Raw genomic sequence first — 24,496 nt, forward strand, 5'->3', positions numbered from 1 at the left:
TGTATCCATAATCCACACGACACAAGTATGTTTATTTACTGTATACATACCTTGAGGCAGTTTCTTTTTTATTCATACGGGCGGAGCGCGATGACTAAAACCGAAAATGAGTCTAGCGCTAGAGGCTAGGTTTTCTACCGACTGACGATGGGATTGTCCACTTAGAAAATCTAGAGTCCTTTTTCCACCACGTCGCTGACTGCAATTGCAGGAGCGAGTGTGCCCCGTCGGCGATCTTGCAACCTTTTCTGTCAAGTCTGGTAACTAAAGCCAGACCCGCTGTGCTGTACGGGGAAGTATAACTCGGCAGTCGGGCTTATAAGACTGTGGAGTGGCGAATTTTGCGCAGATGATAGGAATATTTTGGCTTATCGCCGAACCTTAATTAATAGATACGGGGGGGGGTGCGGTAATTACCACAATACCGTCTGTAATTGGAAGACGAGATGATGATGTAGTAGTGTTGGATCCACACGGTTCTTATCCGTAGGTAGAGGATTCTTCTGAAGATGTTTGTTGGCTCTAGCAAGCTGTCAGGCAGGCTAATGCCTAAGGTCGCTAGCTGACCGGCAAAACAAACAAGACGATAACTTTTGATTGGTAGGACCGATCGTTAAAAGATTAAAAGTGGGTTAAAATAGGCTAATATGCCAACATGGCCATATGTGAAATCTTGTAAAAAATATGTCTTAACCCTTTCAAAGCCACGGGGAGCCCCTTAATGTTAAAATCGTACTATATCGGACTTCCTAGGGGGGGAGGGGCAGCCAATCGTACTTTCCCGTACTTTCCCGTATTTACCGAAATAAATGATTTTGATCCGAAAATCGGCGATCGTCTAACCTTCCCTAGTCACCACTCGTGCATTGATAGCTCATGGCTGGGCTGACATGAAGCAGAAGTGATGTCATTGGCCTTTCCTTTTCCAAGGCATATTCCCCCATTCGGTTACTGTCTGTACCCTGGTGCTTCTACAGCAGCCATGCTAGGGGCTATGCTAGCGAAAATTTTCAGTTCTGCTTTTGAGTCACACATGGATTATTTGCGGGGACATTTACGTGAAGGGATCGCGCACGCGAAACGCACGGGGAGATCGATGATCGGCCAAAACCCCCATTCTATCCCAACGGAGAACGAGAAAATCACGGTGAGCTAATGACCTGGGAAAAAAAAACAAAAAAAACAACGGCGCTGTCCAAGAAGGAGTGGCGGCGGGCTCATGTTTATAAACATAATATTATGTCTCAGATCACAATACAATAATAGAAATTTCACGGCTAATCTACCAACCCCCATTCTATTTCGGCAAAGTGTTAAACGTGTTAAAAATAGTCGATTTGTGAGACGCTGTCACCGAGCGGATCAGAACGCCAGCGCATGTGCACTCTCTCTGAACGGAGCAAGAAGTCTACTGTCTCATGAGTAACCAATAGAAAACTGATGCTGGCCTTCAAAGCAGCCCAAAGTCCTCCATCCCCCCACCCCCCTCCTCACTCAGATCAGCGGACACAGGGAAGCAGACAGAACCATCGCTAAAAAACCCAGGAGGACAACGATCCACTCGTCCTAGACTCTTCTCCCTCCTGGCCCATAAACTCCCTATTGCCATTAGAACTGTAGACTCACTCCCTAGCTTCCACCGTGGCCTGAAGACTCACCTCTTCAGACTCCTCCTAGGACTTAACGTAGCACCAGCCTACCCTCAAAGACCAAATTGCAGATAGCATTTTTATGTTATTACTGAACGTTTTTCTTAGATCACTATTTCTTTGCTCTTGATTAAGAGCGTCTGCTAAATGCCTAAATTGTAAACTGTAAATCTTATTTGTTTTACTTACTGCAATTTGTATTTACTTTACCCTTTGAATCTTCTTTATTTATCTAACCTTCTGCAAATTCGTATTTATTTTACTCTGCATCTTCTTATCTTCTCCATATTTTATTTTACTCCGCTTAGCCTATTTATTTTGCACTCTATCTTCACTCTATCTTTTCTTCTAGATCATTACTGTTTTTTGATATTAGTGTTTAATGTGCCGATTGATCGGTGAGTGATCGCGATTGGACGATAAATGCCTCTATCGGCTTTGATCGGTATCGGCTTTGATCGGTATCGGCTTTGCCGATCTACAAGTCTGCAATATTTATCTGTGGGACTGAATGTAACCTCAGCTTCAACTCCTACAAGTTGAATTGGACACTAAAAGACCTCTGCCTGCAATCTACTAATGTTTACTAAAGGATTTATGGATTTGACGCTGTGATCGGGAATATCGGTATCGGCAGATACTGACTCCAGTTGATTGGTGATCGGTATCGGCCCCAAAAATCTAGTGTTTAGTAACTATTCATGTGTGCCATTTCATACACTTTCTCGGACAGAGGGGCTACGCTCTGCAGCCACACTGGAGTTCTCCACCATCTTTGGCAGCCTCCAGCAAGAGAGTCCATAAAGGTGTCCATGAATCAGCAACTCATCCATATTTTTCAGGAGATGGTAGAGATTGCAAAGCTTTCAGGTTTCTGGACCAAATGCCAGATTGTTAAACTGCTCGATTTGAATGTTGTAGCAGTCAACATACAGACAATTTTGAGTAAACAAGTCCTTCCTTATCATTGACATTTTCATAAATGTCGGTTGTGTTGTCATACAGAACACAGGTGTATGTGTCAAGCACTGTAAAACTGTTAGATTTCTGCTCAATTTGAATGTTGTAGCAGTGCAGCCTGCATGCGAGGAATGGTTAATTCCATTTAGAGACAATTTTGAGCAAACAAGTCCTTCTTGGCCATTTTCAATTTGGTCAATAACTCACTTCATGTTTCTGATTATTTTGGGCACCCCTTCGCGACCGCGGTTTTCCCAGTGACCCTGAGCGCAACGGTGGGGGCTGATGGGCAAGGAGGGTTGCGAGCTTATGAGAAACAACTAAAACCTTAAATCCTGGCGAAAAAGGTTGTGTGCATTAGCGCAAGATGGTGATAAAGGAAATCATTAAATGGAAAACATTAAACAAGAGTGCCTCTCAATACATAATGCTAACCTCTCCATCGGTGTGTTATACTGTGTTCTAGAATTCCCCACACTCCCGTGCCCACAGCGTTGTGCTCAGGGTCACCGGGAAAACCGCAGTTGCCACCCCTTCTAGGATGTCTAAAGGCCTCTCCATACTTCGACCGAAACCGCAGTTTTCGGTCAAAAGGTCCTTTTCTACCATAAAATTATATCCCTCGGCACTTCTGAAAAGCATTGGACCGAACAAGAGTTTGGAAATTTGCACGTCGGAAAACACAACTCACCGAACATTTCGGTCGAAGTATGGAGAGGCCTTTAGGATGATCCAAGGGACACGAATGCCAAATTGTATGCTTTTATGAGATCCTTTAGTTGTCTTAGGAGTCAATCACCAATACTTCACTTCCTGTTTTAGATTCCTTTGGGCACCCCTTCTAGGATGTCTTAGGATGACCCAAGAGACATGTGTGCCAAATCTTATACTTTTTGGAGATTCTTTTTGTGTCTTTTGAGTGAACGGTCAACAGTTTAGGCGTCCATTTAGATTTTTGTCCATAACTCACTTCCTGTTTAAGAATTTTTTGGCTTCTAGGATGTTTTATAATGACCCAAGGGACATCTGTACCAAATGTGGTGCTTGTATCCAACGCGTAACGTTTTGGCCATTTGTTGCCCTTATTTCCCCCTACTAGGGGGCCTTTCTGCCCTTATTAGATACAGTGTAGAATGAACCAGGGAGAGATGAGTGACACACAGCAAGTGCTATCTGGCTTGGGATTCGAACCCTCGACTCGCATTAGAGCCTGGCCAATTGTGGTATGCGCCTTAACCGCCGCTTACAGAAGGCTTGAGGCAGCTTGCTAAATTAAGGACACTTCAGGCGACGCCTAATACTTCATTTTCAGTGAAAGGTCTTAGATGAAGCAGGTACTGTAGGAGCAGCTGTCTGACGCACGCACGCACGCACGCACGCACGCACACACGCACACAGACACGCACGCATGCACGCACGCGCACACACACACACACACACACACACACACACACACACACACACACACACACACACACACACACACACACACACACACACACACACACACACCTCCCCTGCCAGAGTTGAACTGTGTTTCAACAAGTTGACAACCTGCAACATGCAGAGAAACAGACTGGGCTTGTTCTTTTTGTGTTCTTGTTTCTGGTCCAGTTTCAGTTCCCACACCAGTTCAGTTGGATCACATGTAACGCAGTAACGCACCCATTTAAATCACAGTCACTCAGGGGGTCTTCAACAGGGGGTCCGGGACCCCTTGGGGGTCCTCAGAGTTACTACAGGGGGGGCCGCCAAATCTTTGTGTTATAGGATCATGTTTTTTACATTAATCATTTGGTCATCCCTGTATTTTTAGTGGAACATTAGTCAAAGAATAGAAGATCTACAAGCTCTCAAGCTGAGCTTGTAGATCGGCTATCTTTTGGCACAGAGGATTGGTGTAGAGGGAAAAGAAAATCAGACTAGTAGGTATTGACAGTCAAGTGGTTAAATGTATGACAATACACATTAATCCAACCTACACAGACAATACTGTGCTGTCAAACAAGTCTAAGCTGTATATGAAATCGATGAATATCTGCTACCCAATCTTATGCGATGTGTAGTGGGGGTCCCTGCTTCATCTCTCTCTCAACTAAGGGGTCCTTGGCCTGAAACGTTGAAGACCCCTGCAGTAACTCTAATGGTGTTACAGTTAGGCTGTTAGTTACAGAGAAAAGTAGTTGTGTTAAGGTGGTTGCACACTGCTGCGTTTTTCGTTGCGAAATGCGTTTTTCAGGGCAAGGAGAGAGAGAGAGATAGAGAGAGCAAGGGACCGAATGGTGCGCGAAACGGGCGGCAGTGTGCAAACGTGACTGACATAACGTGAGGTTGATTTTTTATTTGCGGGCTCCAAAATTAACTCTGATATTCGGCCCGAAAAACGCAGCAGTGTGCAACCAGCTTTACTGTACATAACGCTGTCACTTTAGTTTGTACCGCGTTAGTCACAACACTGGTTAGAACTGCATTATGTTGTTTTGTGGGGAAAAGTTAAATAGCTCTGTGTCAGTATAGTGTATATCAGGGTTTCCCAAAGTGGGTGTCGGGGCACCCTGGGGTGCTGTGATGCCAGTCCAGGGGGGCCGCAGAATAATCTGGTAATGTTTGGAATTCATCTCAATATCACTACATTAATATCACTTCACTACGCTTAGTAAAACAGACCTGATTTGCACTGTACTTGATTTTTTTTTTTTTTTTTATATCTACCCTACTCTCTTCACCAAAATAGCCGATCTACAAGCTCACAACGTGCTTGTAGATCGGCTATTGTTGGTGAACCTTCCCCCCAGAATAGGCATACTGGGGTTCAAGTGGTTAAACATCAAGTATAAAGTTATTTTCAGTCAGTTCTGATGGAAACAGATATATCTCTGTGACATAGCCTACCGCAAGGGTCTTCAACAGGGGGTCCGGGACCCCTAGGGGGTCCTCAGAGTTACTATAGGGGGTCCTCCAAATCTATGTGTGATAGAAACCTTTTTCTCCTTTTTCATATTAACCACTTGAACCCTAGCGTCCATATTCTGAGAACCTTAGCCAAATATAGCAGATCTACAAGCTGACAATGCTTCGCAGCACGAGGTGTTGTGAGCTTGTAGATCTGCAGAGTTGTAGATCTGCTATTTTTGGCAAAGAGGTTTGGTGTAGAGGGGGGAAAATAGCACACCAAGTACAGAGTGAAAGGTGAAGTTTACTAAGTATTTTTGATGGTTCATGTGGTTAAATATCTGAAAATACAAATACACTGATGGGGCTGGCCAAGTGGTCCAGGTGCATACCACATACTAGACTATGATGCCTGCTGGCGTCGCCGGTTCAATTCCCGATCCGGACGACTTTTGCCACATGTCATTCCCCATCTCTCTCCCCATATCATTGACATTTTCATAAATGTCGGTTGTGTTGTCATACAGAACACAGGTGTATATTTCAAGCACTGTAAAACTGTTAGATCCCTGGTGTATAATACTGTATAGCTTATACCATGGGTCTTCAATGTTTTTCCTTTATAGTATAGTGCATGGGTATCCAAAGTGTTCAGGCCAAGGACCTCTTAGTTGAGAGAGAGATGAAGCAGGGACCCCCACAACCTGTTCATAGATTCCATATAGTTTCATTGTTTGACAGCACAATCATCAGTGTATTTTGGATTCATGTCAATTTGTGTTTTCAGATATTTAACCACTTGAACCGTCAATACTTAATAAACTTGACCTTTCACTCTGTACTTAGTCTGCTCTTTTCCACTTCTTCAGCAAACTTTGACAAAAATAGACAATCTACAAGCTCACAACGCCTCGCAGTGTGAGGCATAGTGAGCTTATGGATCTGCTATTTTTGGCAAGTGGTTAATAAAAGGGAAAAGTGGACCCCCTGTAGTAACTCTGAGGACCCCCTGTTGAAGACCCTTGTCCTATAGTATCTATATGTGCTATATAGATGGCCCACCCATTCGACCACTCAACACGGCAGCCACTTAGTGGACCACTTAATGTTCAAGTGCCCTCCTGATCCAAGGAGCAGAAACCCTTTGGCTTAGCGTCAGGAACACTGTCTCTGGCGCTGAGCCAGGGCTGTGTTTACCATGCTTTCCTTGGTCTGGTTGGATCACAATAACAAATCCTAAAAGGAAATCCACCACAGCTTTTCCTTCCAACCACGTGGGTCTTCCTCTGGGCGTTTCTACAAACCACAATCGTCCTTATATAGACAACTAGTGGCCAGGAGGCTGAATTACACCAGCATACCACACAGTTAATGATGGGGTCAGTGATTATTATTTGGGTAAAAAATAGGGATGTCCCGATACCACTTTTTTGCTGACCAAGTACAAGTACGAGTACTTAATTTGAGTACTTGCCGATACCGAATACCGATACTGTAAGTTAGGTTTCTGTACAAGTGCTTAAATAGTGTGTGGGGCTCCAAAATAAAATGCTTTAAATAATGATGTTGTCATGCCTAGAGTGAGAGAAAGTGAAAACAACCGTTGCCCCCATCCATGCCAAATTTTGCACACACACTCCTTACCTGCCAAACTACAACCTCCAAGGACCCCCGGAGCTTCAGGGACCCCCAGGTCCCTGGGGGACCCCCAGGTGTAAAAAATGACCAAATGTGCAAAAATGACCAAATGACCACCCCAACGGGGCTGCTCACGGGGAATTCCTGGGGACCACCCACTCCTGGTGCTCCAGAACGGATGCAAAAGTGGTGGCGCCCCCAGTGGAGGACCCCCTCCACTGCAGCTCACATAAAATGCCGTAACTCGGGCTAGGAGCGTCCGGGAGAGCCGGGGCCGGTACCTATTCGTCCGCCAAGGCAACGCGGAGACCCCACCCCTCATTTCTCACATGGCCCTCTTCTAGCGCCACCTTCAGGCCGATTTTTAAAACACATTTTTGGACACTGCTCCTACAGTTTTTGCCCTAAAATCACGCAAATCGCTACACAGTATGTCTACACTCATCCCATCAACATGAATCTGTCCCATATAACGCCACCTTCAGGCCGATTTTTAAAAACACATTTTTGGACACTGCTCCTACAGATTTTGCCCTAAAATCACGAAAATCACTACACAGCATGTCTACACTCATGTCATCAACATGGATCAGGAAGATTTTGGAAAAACAATTTTTTGCCCTATTTGTGGAGATAAGCGACCTACGGTCGCTTATCTCCCGATTAGGGAGTCTTATTGGTAATATAATATAAACACTCTACAGCAGGGGTGGGCAACCTTAGGCACGGTGCCAACATTGGCACAGGGAGGGTGACCACTGGCACACTGGCAGAAGTGTGAGAGAGAGGATTCATATTTTAAAATCAAATATTGTTTTAAACATGGTCAATTACATTAAGTCACCCAATTTGCAGCATATTACATCCTGCACATAATTCTACATTCATTAAAACTCTGAACTCTGACTGGGGAGAGTCTGGGAGATATGTGGGTTATTGCTCTGAGTCTAATGATCATTATAACAATGTCCTGACAATAAACCCTATTCACAGCCCGCCCACGCACGCGCACTCAGAAAATGTCTCAGCAACTTCCTGGTGCTGACGTCAGCTTTAAAGGGTAAACTAACGCAGAAATTGCTGGACTTAAAGCCAACAAATCATTATTTCGAACGGTAAAGTAAATTATAACGCTTTGTGCCTTTTAACTATCTTGTGTTCTCGATCATGCTAGCCGTATTTTATACTTTACTATTCGGAAATTGCATTACATTTGCGATTTCTGTGTTAACTCTATGGGCTTTTAGTAGGGGTTTCCCCTTCGACCGTGACGTCAGCACCAGGAAGATGCGTAACGTGAATTTGGTCAATCAAAATATGTCTCAACTTTTTTTGATGGGGAGTCATTAAAATGAATGTTGACATTGACGTGGCACGCTGACTATCTAGAAAATAAAAACATGGCACTTCATTTCAAAAAGGTTGCTGACCCCTGCTCTACAGCAATGATTACTTGCAGGTGGTGCAAGAGTTTGGAAGCATTCTTAGGCTGGCTACAGACATTAAGACACAAAGTTCTTTCAGAGTTCTGGGGGGAGGCGGGGGGCAGAGACAGCACAATTCATTCCGGATGGAAGTCACATGGTTTGAAGTCTGATGCGAGTCCTTTGGTGTTCTGTGGTTGCACAGAGCATGCATCGAACACCATCCAACTTGATTAGAACAAGCACAGAGACAGTTGTAGGCGAGCAGTAGGGGGCAGACAAGCTGCACTTGATGAGACAGAAGGGCAGGGTTCAACTGCCAACCAATAGGACAGAGAGGCCATGATGCAATCCCACACAGCTGTGTTCACTTGTAGTCTGTGTACTCCACAGCAGCAGAGCCTGTGTCTGCACTGCAGTGACATGAAACCTCCATTTCAGAAGAAAAATATTATAAATAAATTAAAGTTAAGTGTGTGTCACAGTAAACATTCGACAATAACAATGAATATTACAAATATTTCTTTACATGTCATACATAGTGACAGTGATGCCTACACAGATGCAATTGTTTAAATGTGCTATTCATAATAAAATGTAAGCTTTTTGTCATGTACAGTGGTGGAAAAAATTCATTGCTTAAGTAAAAGTATCAATACTTAAAATACAAATACTTTGTTACAAGTAAAAGCCTGGAATTCAAAATGGATTGAGTAAAAGTATTAGCGTTGGCATGAGAATGTACTTCAAGTGCCTAAAGTAACTTTTTTAAATAGCAGATCTACAAGCTCACAATGTGTCGCATGGCAGCACGCTGTGAGCTTGTAGATCCATTTTACGTGTCACCAAAAAGCAGCAGGTACTCTGCCTTCAAAAGAACTACATGGCCAAATACCATATCTGCTTCCTCCTCTAGCGGAACCGCCCACTTCCCGCAAAGCATTGTGGGAAATGCATTCTTCTTTCGAAGACACTTTGATGCAACTTTGAAAGAGCATCCAACTTTGAAAGAACAAAAGTTCTTACTGTGTGAGTGCAGCCTCCGGCGACGCTTTCGTGTTTTTCAGCCCAAACTAAGCTGTGTGTGTGTGTGTGTGTGTGTGTGTGTGTGTGTGTGTGTGTGTGTGTGTGTGTGTGTGTGTGTGTGTGTGTGTGTGTGTGTGTGTGTGTGTGTGTGTGTGTGTGTGTGTGTGTGCAGGTCCTATCTGACTCCAGTGAGGGATGAGGAGGCGGAGGCTCAGCGTAAAGCTCGATCCCGACACGCTCGCCAATCCCGCCGCTCCACTCAGGTATCAGCTCTCTGACGCACCGCTTTACAAAGGGTTACGATACATTTCCCCTCATTGATTCCGGATGGGGACCCAAATGCTTTTGGGTCCCCATCCGGAATCAATGGTGGGAAATGTACTGTATAATACATTTTTTAAATGTGACAAATACAAACAAATATTATTGAACTTATTGAAGTCTCCATGGTGAGTAATCAATAGGGAAAAAAATGTTTTGGGGGTGAACTACGTCTCATATAAGAATCGTGGTCCAAAAAAAAAATATTCACTCATATTTGATACAGTCTGTTTCAAAACATTTACTCATTCGGAGGCAGTAACATTAGAGTGTTCTCACCGTCAGTCAAACCTAAAGTCTTACAGTTGTGGCTAAAAGTATAATTGGCACCCTTGCATTTGTAAAACAGAAAAAAAACTAAATAAAAAATCTTCCAGAAGCTTGTCAAATGAAAACATATTTTGCATCAACATACAGTATTTGGTTTGCAGAGGAACACAACAACATAAAACTAGACTAAATACAGAATCCTAGCTCATTCTACACAGACATTTGCAGACATACTTAAATACACTGTAGTTGAATTTCAAGCAGGCTAATTCACCTGGAACTCACCTGTGGTGAGTGAGTCCAAGTTGACTTTAATCTTTAGTAACCACTAATCCACCTTAAATGGAGTAAATCCCTCATTCTGCTGGTTTGTGTCACACACTGAGCATGGACCACACTGAGCATGGACCAAATGAAAAGGAGAGCATTTTCAGGAGGTCAGAGGTCAGATTGTAGTCAAGCATGGACAATCTGAAGGCTCCAAGTCCATCTCCAGAGACCTTGATGTTCCTTCACTGTGCACAATCTAGACCATTGTGTGTTTTAATCTCACTGCTTATTAAAGTGTAATTAATTAATCTCCTTGCTAATTGACGTATAAACTCTGACGTGTGACAGGGAGTGACGCTGACCGACCTGCAGGAGGCAGAGAAGAGCATGAAGACCACGGAGAACAAAGAGAACAAGGACAACAAAGGGAAAGAAGAAGAGAAGGAGCAGGAGAAGGACAACAAGAAGAAAGCAGAGGAGGGGGTATGTGATGACGTCATCCTGTGATGTCATACTCTAATGTGATATCATACTGTGATGGAGCCAACTCCTGCTGAGTGGCCGGCTGAAGCCCCATAGACAGTGCTGTAGCTGCGCAAGCTCTGTGCAGCCTGATGTGCGCCATGACTTTCGTGCGTGTCATCACTATGCGCCGGAAGGCCTTGGCTTCCATTACCTCTAGGCAAATGTTATTGTTAGAAGCACATTTTTCGGCTATTTTGCTGCAAATAAAGGCTGTCCTCTTTCCAGAAAAGCATAGATTCCCCCCCTCTAAAACATGATTATCAGGTATTATGATTATACTAGGAGGAAGATTTTTTCCAAAAAAGTATACAGAAAGAGTTAAAATTGGGTTTTTATGTGGCCAACACCCCCAGTTCATTAAGTATGCATGGATGGCATGGTGGGTGGTGACCCAGCTGATATAGCCACACCCCACAGTGTTGGGTGAATGGCAATTGGGGAGGAGTTGATACTGTGACACACTTAGTATCTGTGTTTTTTAACTGACACGCGGTAACAAATGTGTTACCGCGGCTGTCCGTCGCTTAGATACGGAGTGGTGGGGGAAAAAAAATCGCCAAGAGTTCCTTGACAATCGACTTCCGTGAAGTATGCCGAGATAAAGCCGTTTTTCTGCAGAGCAATGCGTTGAAGCCAACGGAGATTAGTCACTTCCTGATGACATCATCACCCAAAGGATCATTATTTAATCGTTATTTAATATAAAACAATATCCCGACTACTTGTTTTTCTTGAAAAGCACTTAGTGTGTTAACGTGATGACGGGTTGCAACGGTTCAGTTGAATTTTTGGATCACTGGTTAGGTTTCGGTACAGTAAAAAGCAGTAAAAATTTTAAAATTGAAAATGTTACTTTTCTGCCTTTCATTATTTTCAAGGAAGAAATACCATATACGGTATATAACTGATTTTACTTTCATAATGTTTTTCTTTGTGATGTTATGGTGTTTGGACAGGAAGTGAGCTGGCGCTCTCGTATTGCCAGCCTGCAGAAGTCTGACCTGCTGGGCCTTACGCAGCCTGCCGGCACGCCGCGACCTCTGACCTCCGACAAGAAAGGTAACGTTGAACAACATTTAGAGTTTAGGTGAAACACACTGAACCCTGCCAGCTCAGACAGGGTCAAAGAAGAAGAAGAAGAATTTACCTACGTCATCCCACGAGGGAAATTCAGTTTTCATCTTAACCCAGCTGAACCCAGTGCTGCCCACAAGACGCGCGGGGGAGGGGAGCAGTGTTAGGTGTTAGGTGGGGGTTAGGTGTCTTGCTCATGGACACTTCCACACATAGCTGGGCTGGAGCTGGAATCGTACCTGCGGTCTCTGGGACCTCCGGAGTCCTAGGTATGGACACTAACCATTCAGCTACGGCCGCCCCTAAATGCAGGACTAGGGTCAAGGCAGGACTAGGGATGAGACGATAAGCGATGTTATCATTTATCGTGATATAAAACATTCACGATAATCGTATCGTGGAGATTTTATTTATCGTGATATCGTCCTCCGTCACTGGGATCAATTCACCTTTTATTTGCAGAGCTGCATATCTGGTACCACTTAAACCCTCTATAATTGGTAAACGTACTTATAATATACGTAATTGATACGGTATTTGTTTCACTCTATCAAATGCCTTTGCCAAAAAATAGCCGATCTACAAGCTCACAATTATTTTATCACGATAATATCGTAAATCGCGGTTTCTTTTGTCATAATAATCATGATATTACATTTTCATATCGTCCCATCCCTAGGCAGGACTGGGACATAAATTCTAGGGGTGTAACGATATAGTAACCGTATCGAAATATCGTTTTTAACTTAAAAAATCGAAGTATATCGAAATGAAAACAGCACAAATCAAATCGTATCGTTTTATATTGTATCGTATCGAATCGGCAGTGCAAAGAATCGATTGTATCGATACTACCTACTTGGGCATTGTATTTAGAATTTTTAAGAAGAAAAAACTAAAAGGAGGGGCTTAATTACTTTTCCTTTCCATATAGCTACATTGGTCTATTGATAAATGTGTGTAATCTCTGGGTTCATGTCAAGGTGCAGGTTTGTCAATATACAATGTCCATGTATTTGGCAGATAATCACTGTGTTTACTTATTTATATCCATAATAATACATGTTTCCCTTAAAAACCTGCACTATCCACCCCTTTCACACAGATTTAATTTCTTTGCTAAATAGTTACTATATCGATTTTAAATCATTGAATCGAATCGTATCGTATCGCCATGAATGAACCAATATCGTCCATGTATCGTATCGTCAACCATGTATCGTGATATGTATACACCCCTAATAAATTCAGCCCTGACATATTGGCGCAGACCGGCCCACCACAACCGGTGTGAACCGAACACAGAAGATCTACAAGCCCACAACGCGTCAAGGCAGCGACAAGTTATGGGCCTGTATCAGCTGTTGTATGTCGGGTGGGACTCCCGGGCCACAGCAGCCTGTGATTGGAACATGCACATTTCAACAACAATGGACAGGCCTTAACAATCATGTTAAGCCTAGAACCAAGCCATCCAGGATGGCAGTGAATCATGACCATACAACCTTTGATCCTATGTGAAAACATATTTTAATATTAAATTATTTGATATACTACATTTAATAACTATCCTTTGTTTAGCAATTTTCAAAATGTTCTTTTCATAGAAACAAAGGTTGCATGGTCATGATTCACTGCCATCCTGGATGGCTTGGTTCGAGGCTTAACATAATTGTTAGAATATTTTTGTAAAAGTCAATGAGCTGATTGGCTGCTAAGTGAAAGGGGGTGTGTCCTGTGTCAGATGGCGTGGCGGGTACAGGGGAGAGCGAGACGGAGCGATGGGCGAGAGAGAGCAGAGAGAGGAGGAGAGCGAGAGCCAAGAGGAGAGGACAGCGCACTGGAGAGGTGATTATTAACGTTTATTCACTATAATCATTATATCACTTTAATCACTGGAGAGGTGATTATTAACGTTTATTCATTATAATCATTGTATCACTTTAATCACTGGAGAGGTGATTATTAACGTTTATTCACTATAATCATTATATCACTTTAATCACTGGAGAGGTGATTATTAACGTTTATTCACTATAATCATTATATCACTTTAATCACTGGAGAGGTGATTATTAACGTTTATTCATTATAATCATTATATCACTTTAATCACTGGAGAGGTGATTATTAACGTTTATTCATTATAATCATTATATCACTTTAATCACTGGAGAGGTGATTATTCATGTTTATTCATTATGTCATCATCAATATTTAATATCTGTGGTGTTTGGTCAGCTGTGTGCTATGAATAAAACACACATAACTCGCGTTACCAAATGTAACCAGACGTGCAAGGTAGAAAAATGCAATAAAATATCCTTTCTTTGACCCTTTCAGAATCAGACAACAGGGAACAAGGAATCCTGACAAATTATACTATAAAACTATAATAAGCTGCGGGCCTTATAACATGTGTCATCGGGACGCATTTGGCCCTCGAACCGCACTCTGGACACCCCTGTTCTAGAGTCTAGATAGGTATATTATAACTATGGGTTACTATAGATCATAGATCACTAGACTCTCCCAGGGGAGAGTCTGGGAGTCCTCCATAGACAACGCTTTACGCAATGACGTAGTTACTCACTTTGACTGACAGGTCCAGTCAGTAGTCATCAGCGCATCAAAACATCGTCGGGAGAACATCAAATACGTCTTTTCCAGACAGAAATTCCAAAGGTGCAAACTGTTGTTCGTTTTTAAGGTATGAGATGCCGTTGATTTCAGATAAAACTTCGCTTAATGCAGCTTTTATTTGCGATTTGTGAACTCGCATCGGACATGGGGTCCGCCATGTTTGTTTACAAAATGCGAGAGCTGTAGCAGCCGCTCGACCAATCAGGAGCGGTGTGAGGCGGGTTCACTCGAAATGCAGCCTTTTGATTGGACATTAGAAACCCAAGTTCTAATAAAGAGGCTCGATGGGAGGGACACCAGACCGAGAAAGGAAGCACATTGGTGATGACGTAGCTCGGGATGGCTTGCGAGGCTAATAGATTACTACAGTGCCCACACTTCTTTTGACTTGGGAGCTACCATAACCTGATCTACCCATGCATCCACAATGTTTTACCTGAGGGCCTGTGGGGACTTTGGAATAGCGGCACTGGCGTTACGTATAAGACAAACACACTTAAATAGTAGAGGAAAATTGGGAAACACTGGGGGAAAAGGTTTTCATTCCATTCTGTGTGGAAGTGGTAGGTTTTCGGGTTCTTTGTAATGCTACTGATTCTTGAACAAAGCATGCCTACTTTAGAAGCTGTGAAGGGAGCTGACTGGCCCTTCTTGATGTCAATCAAGTCATGACATATTATTTTTATAATTGAATTATTTCTATTTTGGGGGCGTGTCATGTGGTCTACCTGCACAGCCTCTGTGATCTGCTGACCTTGCTGTAGTGTAGATGTATTCTAACTATGGTTGTCTGTGTGCTCAGAGTGACGACAACGAACCCAGCGGAGAGGACGAAGTGTCTGCCAGCACCACCGATACACAGGTGTGTGTGTGTGTGTGTGTGTGTGTGTGTGTGTGTGTGTGTGTGTGTGTGTGTGTGTGTGTGTGTGTGTGTGTGTGTGTGTGTGTGTGTGTGTGTGTGTGTGTGTGTGTGTGTGTAACTGAAGTGTGACATGACATTCTGACCGTTTTTTTTTTTTTTTTTTTTTCCCTAAACAGCCGCAGCGACCTTTAACCTCCAGGTATGACCTTTTGACCTTTGCCCTCTGTATGACCTCATTGTTGCCAGCATTATGTGTGTCTGTGATTGACCTCTGACCTCCTGTTGTCCTCAGGTCAGAGCCGGCTGGAGGCTCGGCCAGTAAAGACTATAAGAAGGTAAAGATGATCAATGAACCTGATCAATGTTATTGATTAAGAACATCACAGTAAATGGTAAACGGTACATTTACTGTATATAGCACCTTTATCCAAGGTGCTTTAAAGAGATTGTGCAATACATTCACCCATTCACAACACATTCATTACATTCACCCATTCACACACACATTCACACACCGATGTCAGAGGAAACCATGCTTGGCACCAACCTGCTCACCAGGAGCAACTAGGGGTTCAGAGTCTTGCTCAAGGACTCTTCCACACTAACTCTGGGGGAGCCCGGGATCGAACTGGGAACCCTTCGGGAACCCTCTGTGTTCTAATGGCGGTTTCTCTACCCCATAGCCACTGCCGCCCCTGTGACTGAGCCACAGTCACACTTAAAGGGCAAAGAGACGTATGTAGAGGTGTAGTTACCTTGCCCTGATGTAACTCAAAAGGTGGGCGAGAAATGTAAAATAATTGCTCCATTGATTAGACATTGATCGTTCAAAATGTGTTCACATAAAAACTGGTGCGGAGGTGCCCGAAAGCCGGAGGGACAAAGATTTACTATTCTGTCCATAGCGGCACATAACTCCGTAACGGCGCTGAGTCGCCTCAATGCGACCGTCGAATCGGTTTATGTCGCCTGAGAAGACGCGCCTCCGTCGTCATCACTGAAAACAAGCGCTCCTTTCCTTTGCAGCCCCCCCCCGCACCCCCACCGTTGTGCTTAGGTTCATTGGCAAAAACACGCACACGCGTCCCTGATGTCTGATAGCTGTAGCTGAATGATGGTGTCACAGTCTCCACTTAACACTTAAAGGGGCACTCCACCACTTTTCAACCTATGTTCATATAATTGGTCCTCACTCAAAAATAGCTTTTCTTTTTTTTTTTTTTTTTTTTTTCTCAGAGGAGGGCTGTCGGCTGGTCAGAAACCCATAGTCTTGTGACATCATCGATTACCAATCCAGCTTATAGAAACTGCAGGCTTTCTATTCCTGAAAAGTTGCAATTTTAAAGTGGAAGCCATTGTTCTCGCAATATTAAAAATCTAAATATTTTTTTCAAAAATATTGATTACATTTTTTTTTTGGAAAATTATGATGTCACAAGACTATGGATTCTGAACTTCCCACAGCTCTCCTAGGAGACTTGGATTGAGTAGAAAAAAATTGTGATATTTTATCATGAACATTAGTGAGGACCTATTATATGAAGACAGGTTGAAAAGTGGTGAACTACTCCTTTAAGTTGCAATCAATTAAATCTCTTTGAAGGTCCAAGATGCCATGGTCTCCATAGACTTCCATGTAATTCATAGTGCACGGATTGTGCACGCCCATGCCTAGATCATGCACCACGTGTGTGCACGCTGTTCACAGCTTTCAAACAAAAGAATCCACTTGGAAATCCGTTCAGGCATTCATGATTTAGCAGCCATTATGTTTTCTTCAGATGTAAACAAACATGTCTGCCATGTTTGAAAGAATGGGTTGGTATGGGGGTTAAACATGCAATTTCACGATCGTGATCATGCCTAACACATTTCTGGAGGTCCTAACCCTTGAAAAAAAAAAAAAAAATCTTCAAACTCGGGAAAACTCGGTGTTGGCACCAGAAGTGTTAATATAATAGTGTGTGTGTGTGTGTGTGTGTGTGTGTGCGTGTGCGTGTGCGTGTGCGTGCGCGTGTGCGTGTGCGTGCGCGTGTGTGTGTGTGTGTGTGTGCAGCTGTTTGAGGAGGTCTCCAGGGAAAACAAGCAGCTTAACTCTCAGCTCCAGGACACCCAGAGGATCATCAGCCAGACCAGAGTGGAGCTGGAGAAGCAAGCTCAGGTACATGCATGCACACACGCACACACACACACGCACGCGCGCGTGCGCGCGCACGCACGCACACATACGCACACATGCACACACACACACACACTGAGACACAGTTCTGTAACACGCTGTTTAACCAAGCTCTGTTGTTTCAGCGTGACCTGATGGTCGCTTCTCGCCCTTACATGTGTGTTGATTAGCGCCTGTTAAATGCTTAAATCGTCAAATTGTACACATAGACACATAGCCTGATTTCAGACTCTGCGCTGAGCTTGAGTCTGACATTGTCCCATTGCAGCCCGTTCTCACTCCCACTGCTTCACCCACGACGCACTTCGGACTCACTTTCGGCATCACCCGTGCAGACTCGTTGGGGCGCTTTCAGCGTCATTCCGAGAGACGCGGAGGGAGAGTCTTAGTGCACATGCGCCGACACATGTCTACTCGAACATGTATCTACCGTCAGTGGGACGCGAACCACCGCCTTCAGTGATCGTAGCCATGCTGCCCTAACGACTGAGCTAGCAATCCTGGCTGACGAAGCCACTTTCTTTTTGTGCTTTTATCTTTGACAACGTGGATTCTAACGCAATGTGGAGGATTATAACGCAACGTGGAGGTAACGTGTCCGACCACCTAAACTATGCCTAATCCTAACCTTAACCTCAGTAAAACTTAGGTGCCGGCGCCTCCGTGCAGCGGCGCCCCCGTCGTGGATAGTGTCGTGAAAGGTAACGTCGGGTGGCTGGTAAACCTTAAATAGCGGTTTCGAATCCCACTTCGGAAATTACTTTTTTTTCCCTTCTTCTCAGACCACTGGGCTTACCCAAAACGTCCCCAACTTGAAGCTGTAGGCATACCCTCTATGACAGGCATCAAACAGGTTGTTGTCTTTGATGCTAACGAGGTGTGCACAACCCCCCTTTGAAGTTCAAAGGGAGCAATTAAGAGCTTTGGCTGAGCTCCCCCCCCTCCACTGTTTCTGTTGATTTTCAAAAGTTAGACCCACCCCCTCCTCCGAGGCTCCGACTCTCATTGGCTTGGTTCTGCCTAAACCAGAGAAACTTAAGCGTCATATGACAACACCAGACCAAGAGAACCAGTCCGCTCAGAGAGTGGGCGGGTCTATGGGCTGGAGCCAGGCACACACACACACACACACACACACACACACACACACACACACACACACACACACACACACACACAGTAGAATGATGGAGTAGGGGTGGGTGATATGGAAAAATGCAATATCACAATATTTTCCCAAGCCGTATCACGATACACGATTTTATCACAATTCTTTTTCTCGTTGGTTTCGATGGTTATTACTTATTTTTCAAGTTACTTAACAAAAACTAGTCTCTGGGTTCCTTTTGGGAGGTCTAAATTGAACTTTCAAGTATGTAACTCTGACAGTATACATTTGTATACTGTCATTTGTCATTTGTATACTGTATACTAGAGTTAAGTAGAGACCTTGACATTTTAAAGTTTGAGAACTACTGATTTAGACCAAAATGCAGGTTTAAATTGAATTCTGCAACGAATCTCTGTATTGACGATTAAACAGGACTTCTTACAATCGTGGAGACATTGTATCGTCTCCGCGATAATTATCACCATATCGCCCACCCCTAGGATGGAGTATAAATAACTGAGCTACCTCTGGCTGCATGACATTTAAAGAAAAGCAGTGGAACACACACACACACACACACACACGCACGCACGCACGCTAAAGCTTACTGTAGCTTACTGTACAACGTGTCAAACGCGTCGTGGGCACTGGGAGACATCAAAGAGTTTGATGAGTTGGTGCGTCGTGGGCACCAATGTGTTAAAATGGGATGCCATGATTTCTTTCCCACCTAAAGCATGAGGATCAGGTATTATGATTATACTAGAAGGAAGATTTTCTTTCCAAAAAAGTGTACAGAAAGTGTTAAAATTATGTTTTTATGTGGCCACACCCACCAGTTCATTAACACATCTGGTGCCAACCCAGAGTTTCCCGAGTTTGTATTGGTACCACCCCTGTGCCAACCCCGGGTTTCCCGAGTTTGAGCCGTTTTCTTTTTTTTTTTTTTTTCAATTATTTTTTGGAGACCATGGCATCGCGGGACATTGAAGAGAAAAAATCATTGCAACATAAGTGTTAAGTATGCCTGGTTGTCATGGTGGGTGGTGACCCAGCTGAAGTTAGCCACAAGTTAGTATGGTAAAAGGGGAGGTGCTGATTGTATGATGTCATTAACTCAGTGTTTTTCAGTTGGGTCTTTTGACTCTGAGGCTTTCAGCTTTCAGGAAGTAACCAACAATACACAGGGAAGGCATATTTGCACGTTATAACCCCAGCTGGTGGTCTATTAGAGCAGGGGTTCCCAAACTTTTTTGTCTCAGGGCACCCCATAAATATTTTTTTTAATCCGAGGCACCCCTACATTATAATTCTCACTCCCAGCACCTTATATTTATAGTATATCGTTGTTGTCGGGTGGAAACCTTGTATGTCCAAAACCGTTCGTTTTGTATTTATCATCTATCTATAAATGCGAGAAGTCTCTGCGTGTCTGTAATCCGCGTATCTCGAGAACCGTTCGTCCCACCGGCTTCAGATTCGGCACGCGCGTTCCCCGCCCCACGCGCGTTCTCCATATATGGGCATAAAATGAATGCCCCCATATATGGGCATAAAATGGATTGCAGACAGACAGATACAGATATCTCCATATATGGACATAAATGGACAGAGGCAAACAGATGGTCAAAGATCTCCATATATGGGCATAAAATGGACGCAGACAGACAGATACAGATATCTCCATATATGGGCATAAATGGACACAGGCAAACAGATGTTCAAAACGGGTCCTATGACAACAGGTATAATGAGGTTTGCATTAAAGGGGGAACCGGCACTGTGTCTGCAACACAGTTGGAGGCACAGACAGATACTCCATATATGGGCATAAAATGGACGCAGATAGACAGATATCTCCATATATGGGCATAAAATGGACCCAGAACTATAACTGCAGTGATCTCCATATATGGACATAAAATGGACAGCGACATACAGACAGACAGATACAGATAACTCCATATATGGGCATAAATGGACACAGGCAGACAGATGGTCAAAACAGGTCCTATGAAAACAGGTATAATGGGGTTTGCATTAAAGGGCGGGGCATTCATTCCCTATTTACATTGTTCCGAGTTGGCCAGGTCGCCGACTAGACGCTGGGCCGCCCGGCCAGCTTCTAGTCTATAAAATGTACTAAACTAGTGAAAACAGCAGATCTACAAGCACACTTGTGTGCTTGTAGATCAGCTGTTTTCAGTTGTTTTGTGCAACAGTCTTGTATGATGAAGCAGGGCTTTGCTTTACCAAAAGACATACACATTTTTAAACTTGGAGATACAAGGTTTCTGCCCGACAGTGACGATATCTTAGTGATTATGTTGCGAGGAAAACGTTGAGATAATAGCCATTTTGGTTAGAGCTGACTGAAAATAACTTTGTACTTCAAGTTTAAAATGATACTAAATATTTTTTCAAGTGTCCAAATAAATTCCAAATACTATCAAATGATCTCGCGGCACCCCTGGACTGCCGTCACGGCACCCCAGGGTGCCCCGTCACCCACTTTGAAAACCCCTGCATTAGAGTAATGCTAACTCCATAGACACATACACAACTGAAAAAGTACAAAACTACTGTATGGCACCGCCTCTTTAAAGAAACATGTCCTCATGCTTATTCTGTGTGTCTGTCCATCAGAGACAGGAGCGGTTCAGTGATTGCTCTGCTCTGCTGGAGTTGGAGAAGAAGGTAAGAGATCTTCATCTTCATCACTGTGTTGTTCTCTATGGTCCACAGCTGGACAGGTGTTGTGAGCATGTTCTGTAGATCAGCTGTTTTCTCATGTTTTATTCCCCTCTTTTGGGTGGTAATATTTGACCTTTTTTGTTATATGATTATGGTTGAGTTTATTTGATTGATTGATTGATTGATTGTCCTCTAAACCAGGGGTCTTCAACGTTTTCAGGCCAAGGACCCCTTAGCTGATAAAGCAGGGACCCCCTCTACATATTGTATAAATGTGTGATTCCATCGATTTGTTTGACAGCACTGTCATCAGTCTATGTTGGATTTGTGTTTTAGTTAACTTGACCTTTCACTCTGTACTTGGTCTGCTCTTTTTTTTACCTCTACACCAAACCTTATGTTGCGAGGAAAACATTGAGATTATAGCCATTTTGGTGAGAGCTGACTGAAAATAACTTTGTACTTCAAGTTTAAAATGATACTAAATATTTTTTCAAGTGTCCAAATAAATTCCAAATATTATCAAATGATCTCGCGGCACCCCTGGACTGCCGTCACGGCACCCCAGGGTGCCCCGTCACCCACTTTGAAAACCCCTGGTCTAAACCTCTGTCTCTTCCTTCCATGTCCACCTCCACCATGGTCTTCACCACCATGGTCTTCATCACCATGGTCTTCATCCTCACCATGGTCTTCATCCTCACCATGGTCTTCCTCATCATGGTCTTCATCCTCACCATGGTCTTCATCCTCACCATGGTCTTCCTCATCATGGTCTTCATCCTCATGGTCTTCATCCTCATCATGGTCTTCCTCATCATGGTCTTCATCATCACCATGGTCTTCCTCATCATGGTCTTCATCCTCATCATGGTCTTCATCAGGAGAGGAGGATGTTGGAACGACGTGTAGCTGAGTTGGAGGAGGAGCTGAAGGTGAGAGAGTTTACATTATTAGTATTAATCTAAGGTTTATTCTCATGTCTGGCAAGTCATTATCTTTCTCCCTTGTGTGTTTCTGTGTATATGTCAGACAGACAGACAGACAGACAGACAGACAGACAGACAGACAGACAGACAGACAGACAGACAAGTAGATACAGACAGACAGATAGATAGATACATATATAGATGCATAAACTAAGCACAAAAAGAAAGGAAACTTGAGCATCAGGCATTCGAGGCATGAGCTACACAGCCAAACGTGTGGGTAGCGCTGACCCAAAATTTGCCAACATTCGGTCCATCATAATTTAAAGGAGTAGTTCACCCAAAGGAATAAACTTTATTCTGTTGTTTACTTACCCTGTGATGTTTATGACCCAAGGAGAATTTTTGTTTTTAAAACCTTCTTTAATGGTAAATCCAGAATCGGAGAAAAATATATAATGGGAATCAATCAGTGACCCGTTTCTGTGGCAAAAAAACAATATCAAAAATCCTTCCATTAAAAAAAAACCACAGCTCCAGCCGTTTATCAAAGCCTGTAGTACCATACTGCTTTGAGACCGCTCCAAAAAGTGCCCTGTAAAGTAAGAAAATTAACTTTAAAATGCTTCCTGTCAAAACAAAGACGTGCACGAAAATGGAGCGCGCATGGCCAGGCGTGTGCGTTGTCAGTCACGCTCGTTCGTCGGATGTGTCTCCACTGTTTGTTTTGAAGTCGCGTCATTGCAATCAAGGCAACAGGTTTACGGTGAAACGGAAAGCTAGAGATGGGATTTATGGCTCTATGAAGTGAGCCGGATTTAAGATCCGTTCCTTACAAAGAGCCATTCAAACGACTGGCTCATTTTAGTCTTAGTTACTTTGTAGATTTAGACGGCAGAAATGTATGCTGAAATGTATATAGGGTTGAAGTGATTTGAACTTATAATCAAAATTTTAGTCTTAGTACCCAAGACTAAAATGAGCCAGTCGTTTGAATGGCTCTTTGTAAGGAACGGATCTTAAATCCGGCTCACTTCATAGAGCCATAAATCCCATCTCTAGCTTTCCGTTTCACCGTAAACCTGTTGCCTTGATTGCAATGACGCGACTTCAAAACAAACAGTGGAGACACATCCGACGAACGAGCGTGACTGACAACGCACACGCCTGGCCATGCGCGCTCCCTTTTCGTGCACGTCTTTGTTTTGACAGGAAGCATTTTAAAGTTAATTTTCTTACTTTACAGGGCACTTTTTGGAGCGGTCTCAAAGCAGTATGGTACTACAGGCTTTGATAAACGGCTGGAGCTGTGGTTTTTTTTTAATGGAAGGATTTTTGATATTGTTTTTTTGCCACAGAAACGGGTCACTGATTGATTCCCATTATATATTTTTCTCTGATTCTGGATTTACCATTAAAGAAGGTTTTAAAAACAAAAATTCTCCTTGGGTCATAAACATCACAGGGTAAGTAAACAACAGAATAAAGTTTATTCCTTTGGGTGAACTACTCCTTTAATAATACCAATTTGTATTGTATTTTGTATCATTCTTATTGTTGATTTGTCACCTTTACAACGAGGTACAGCTTGTAAGGATCTGGCATTCGTGGAATGAGCAACACAGCCAAACGTGTGGGTAGCGCTCCTTCAAAAATTGTCAAAATGGCCTGGCAGGCCTGCAATACTGTTCTTTTGGTCTTCACCTTTGTTACTTGGGGCATTGAATGATGGCACTCTCTCACAGTAATAAGGAAAGAAAAAACAACACATATTGGCCATTTTTACACTTTGTTAATTATAAGCTTGTGTCAGGGAAGCCCAGAACGAGAGTAAATGCCAGCAGAACAGTATTTTGGCAAAGTTTTGGTTGGCGCTACCCACACGTTTGGCTGTGTAGCTCATGCCTCGAATGCCCGATGCTTACAAGCTGTACCTCGTTGTAAAGGTGACAAATCAATGTAAAAAATTATATAAAACACAATACAAAAATGTAGTAGCCATGATCGCAATCGCAAAATTGTATGTTTA

At 43.3% G+C, this 24,496-nt stretch overlaps 1 protein-coding gene across 2 annotated transcripts in view; it reads left to right on the plus strand.

Annotated features, from left to right (window-relative positions):
* LOC308293968 (protein phosphatase 1 regulatory subunit 12A) overlaps positions 1-24,496 on the plus strand; it is a 78,364-nt gene that overhangs the window by 52,127 nt on the left and 1,741 nt on the right. For both annotated transcript variants that reach the window (XM_080736648.1, XM_080736649.1), the window contains exons 16-25: positions 9,762-9,852; positions 10,799-10,933; positions 11,932-12,034; positions 13,794-13,897; positions 15,495-15,554; positions 15,731-15,753; positions 15,847-15,889; positions 17,611-17,715; positions 21,491-21,541; positions 22,423-22,473. In XM_080736648.1, the coding sequence (XP_080592774.1) occupies positions 9,762-9,852; positions 10,799-10,933; positions 11,932-12,034; positions 13,794-13,897; positions 15,495-15,554; positions 15,731-15,753; positions 15,847-15,889; positions 17,611-17,715; positions 21,491-21,541; positions 22,423-22,473 (766 nt within the window). The remainder of the gene's footprint in view (positions 1-9,761; positions 9,853-10,798; positions 10,934-11,931; positions 12,035-13,793; positions 13,898-15,494; positions 15,555-15,730; positions 15,754-15,846; positions 15,890-17,610; positions 17,716-21,490; positions 21,542-22,422; positions 22,474-24,496) is intronic.

The sequence above is a fragment of the Nannobrachium achirus genome (assembly GCF_963921795.1).
Source record: "Nannobrachium achirus genome assembly, chromosome: 11".
Taxonomy (NCBI): domain Eukaryota; kingdom Metazoa; phylum Chordata; class Actinopteri; order Myctophiformes; family Myctophidae; genus Nannobrachium; species Nannobrachium achirus.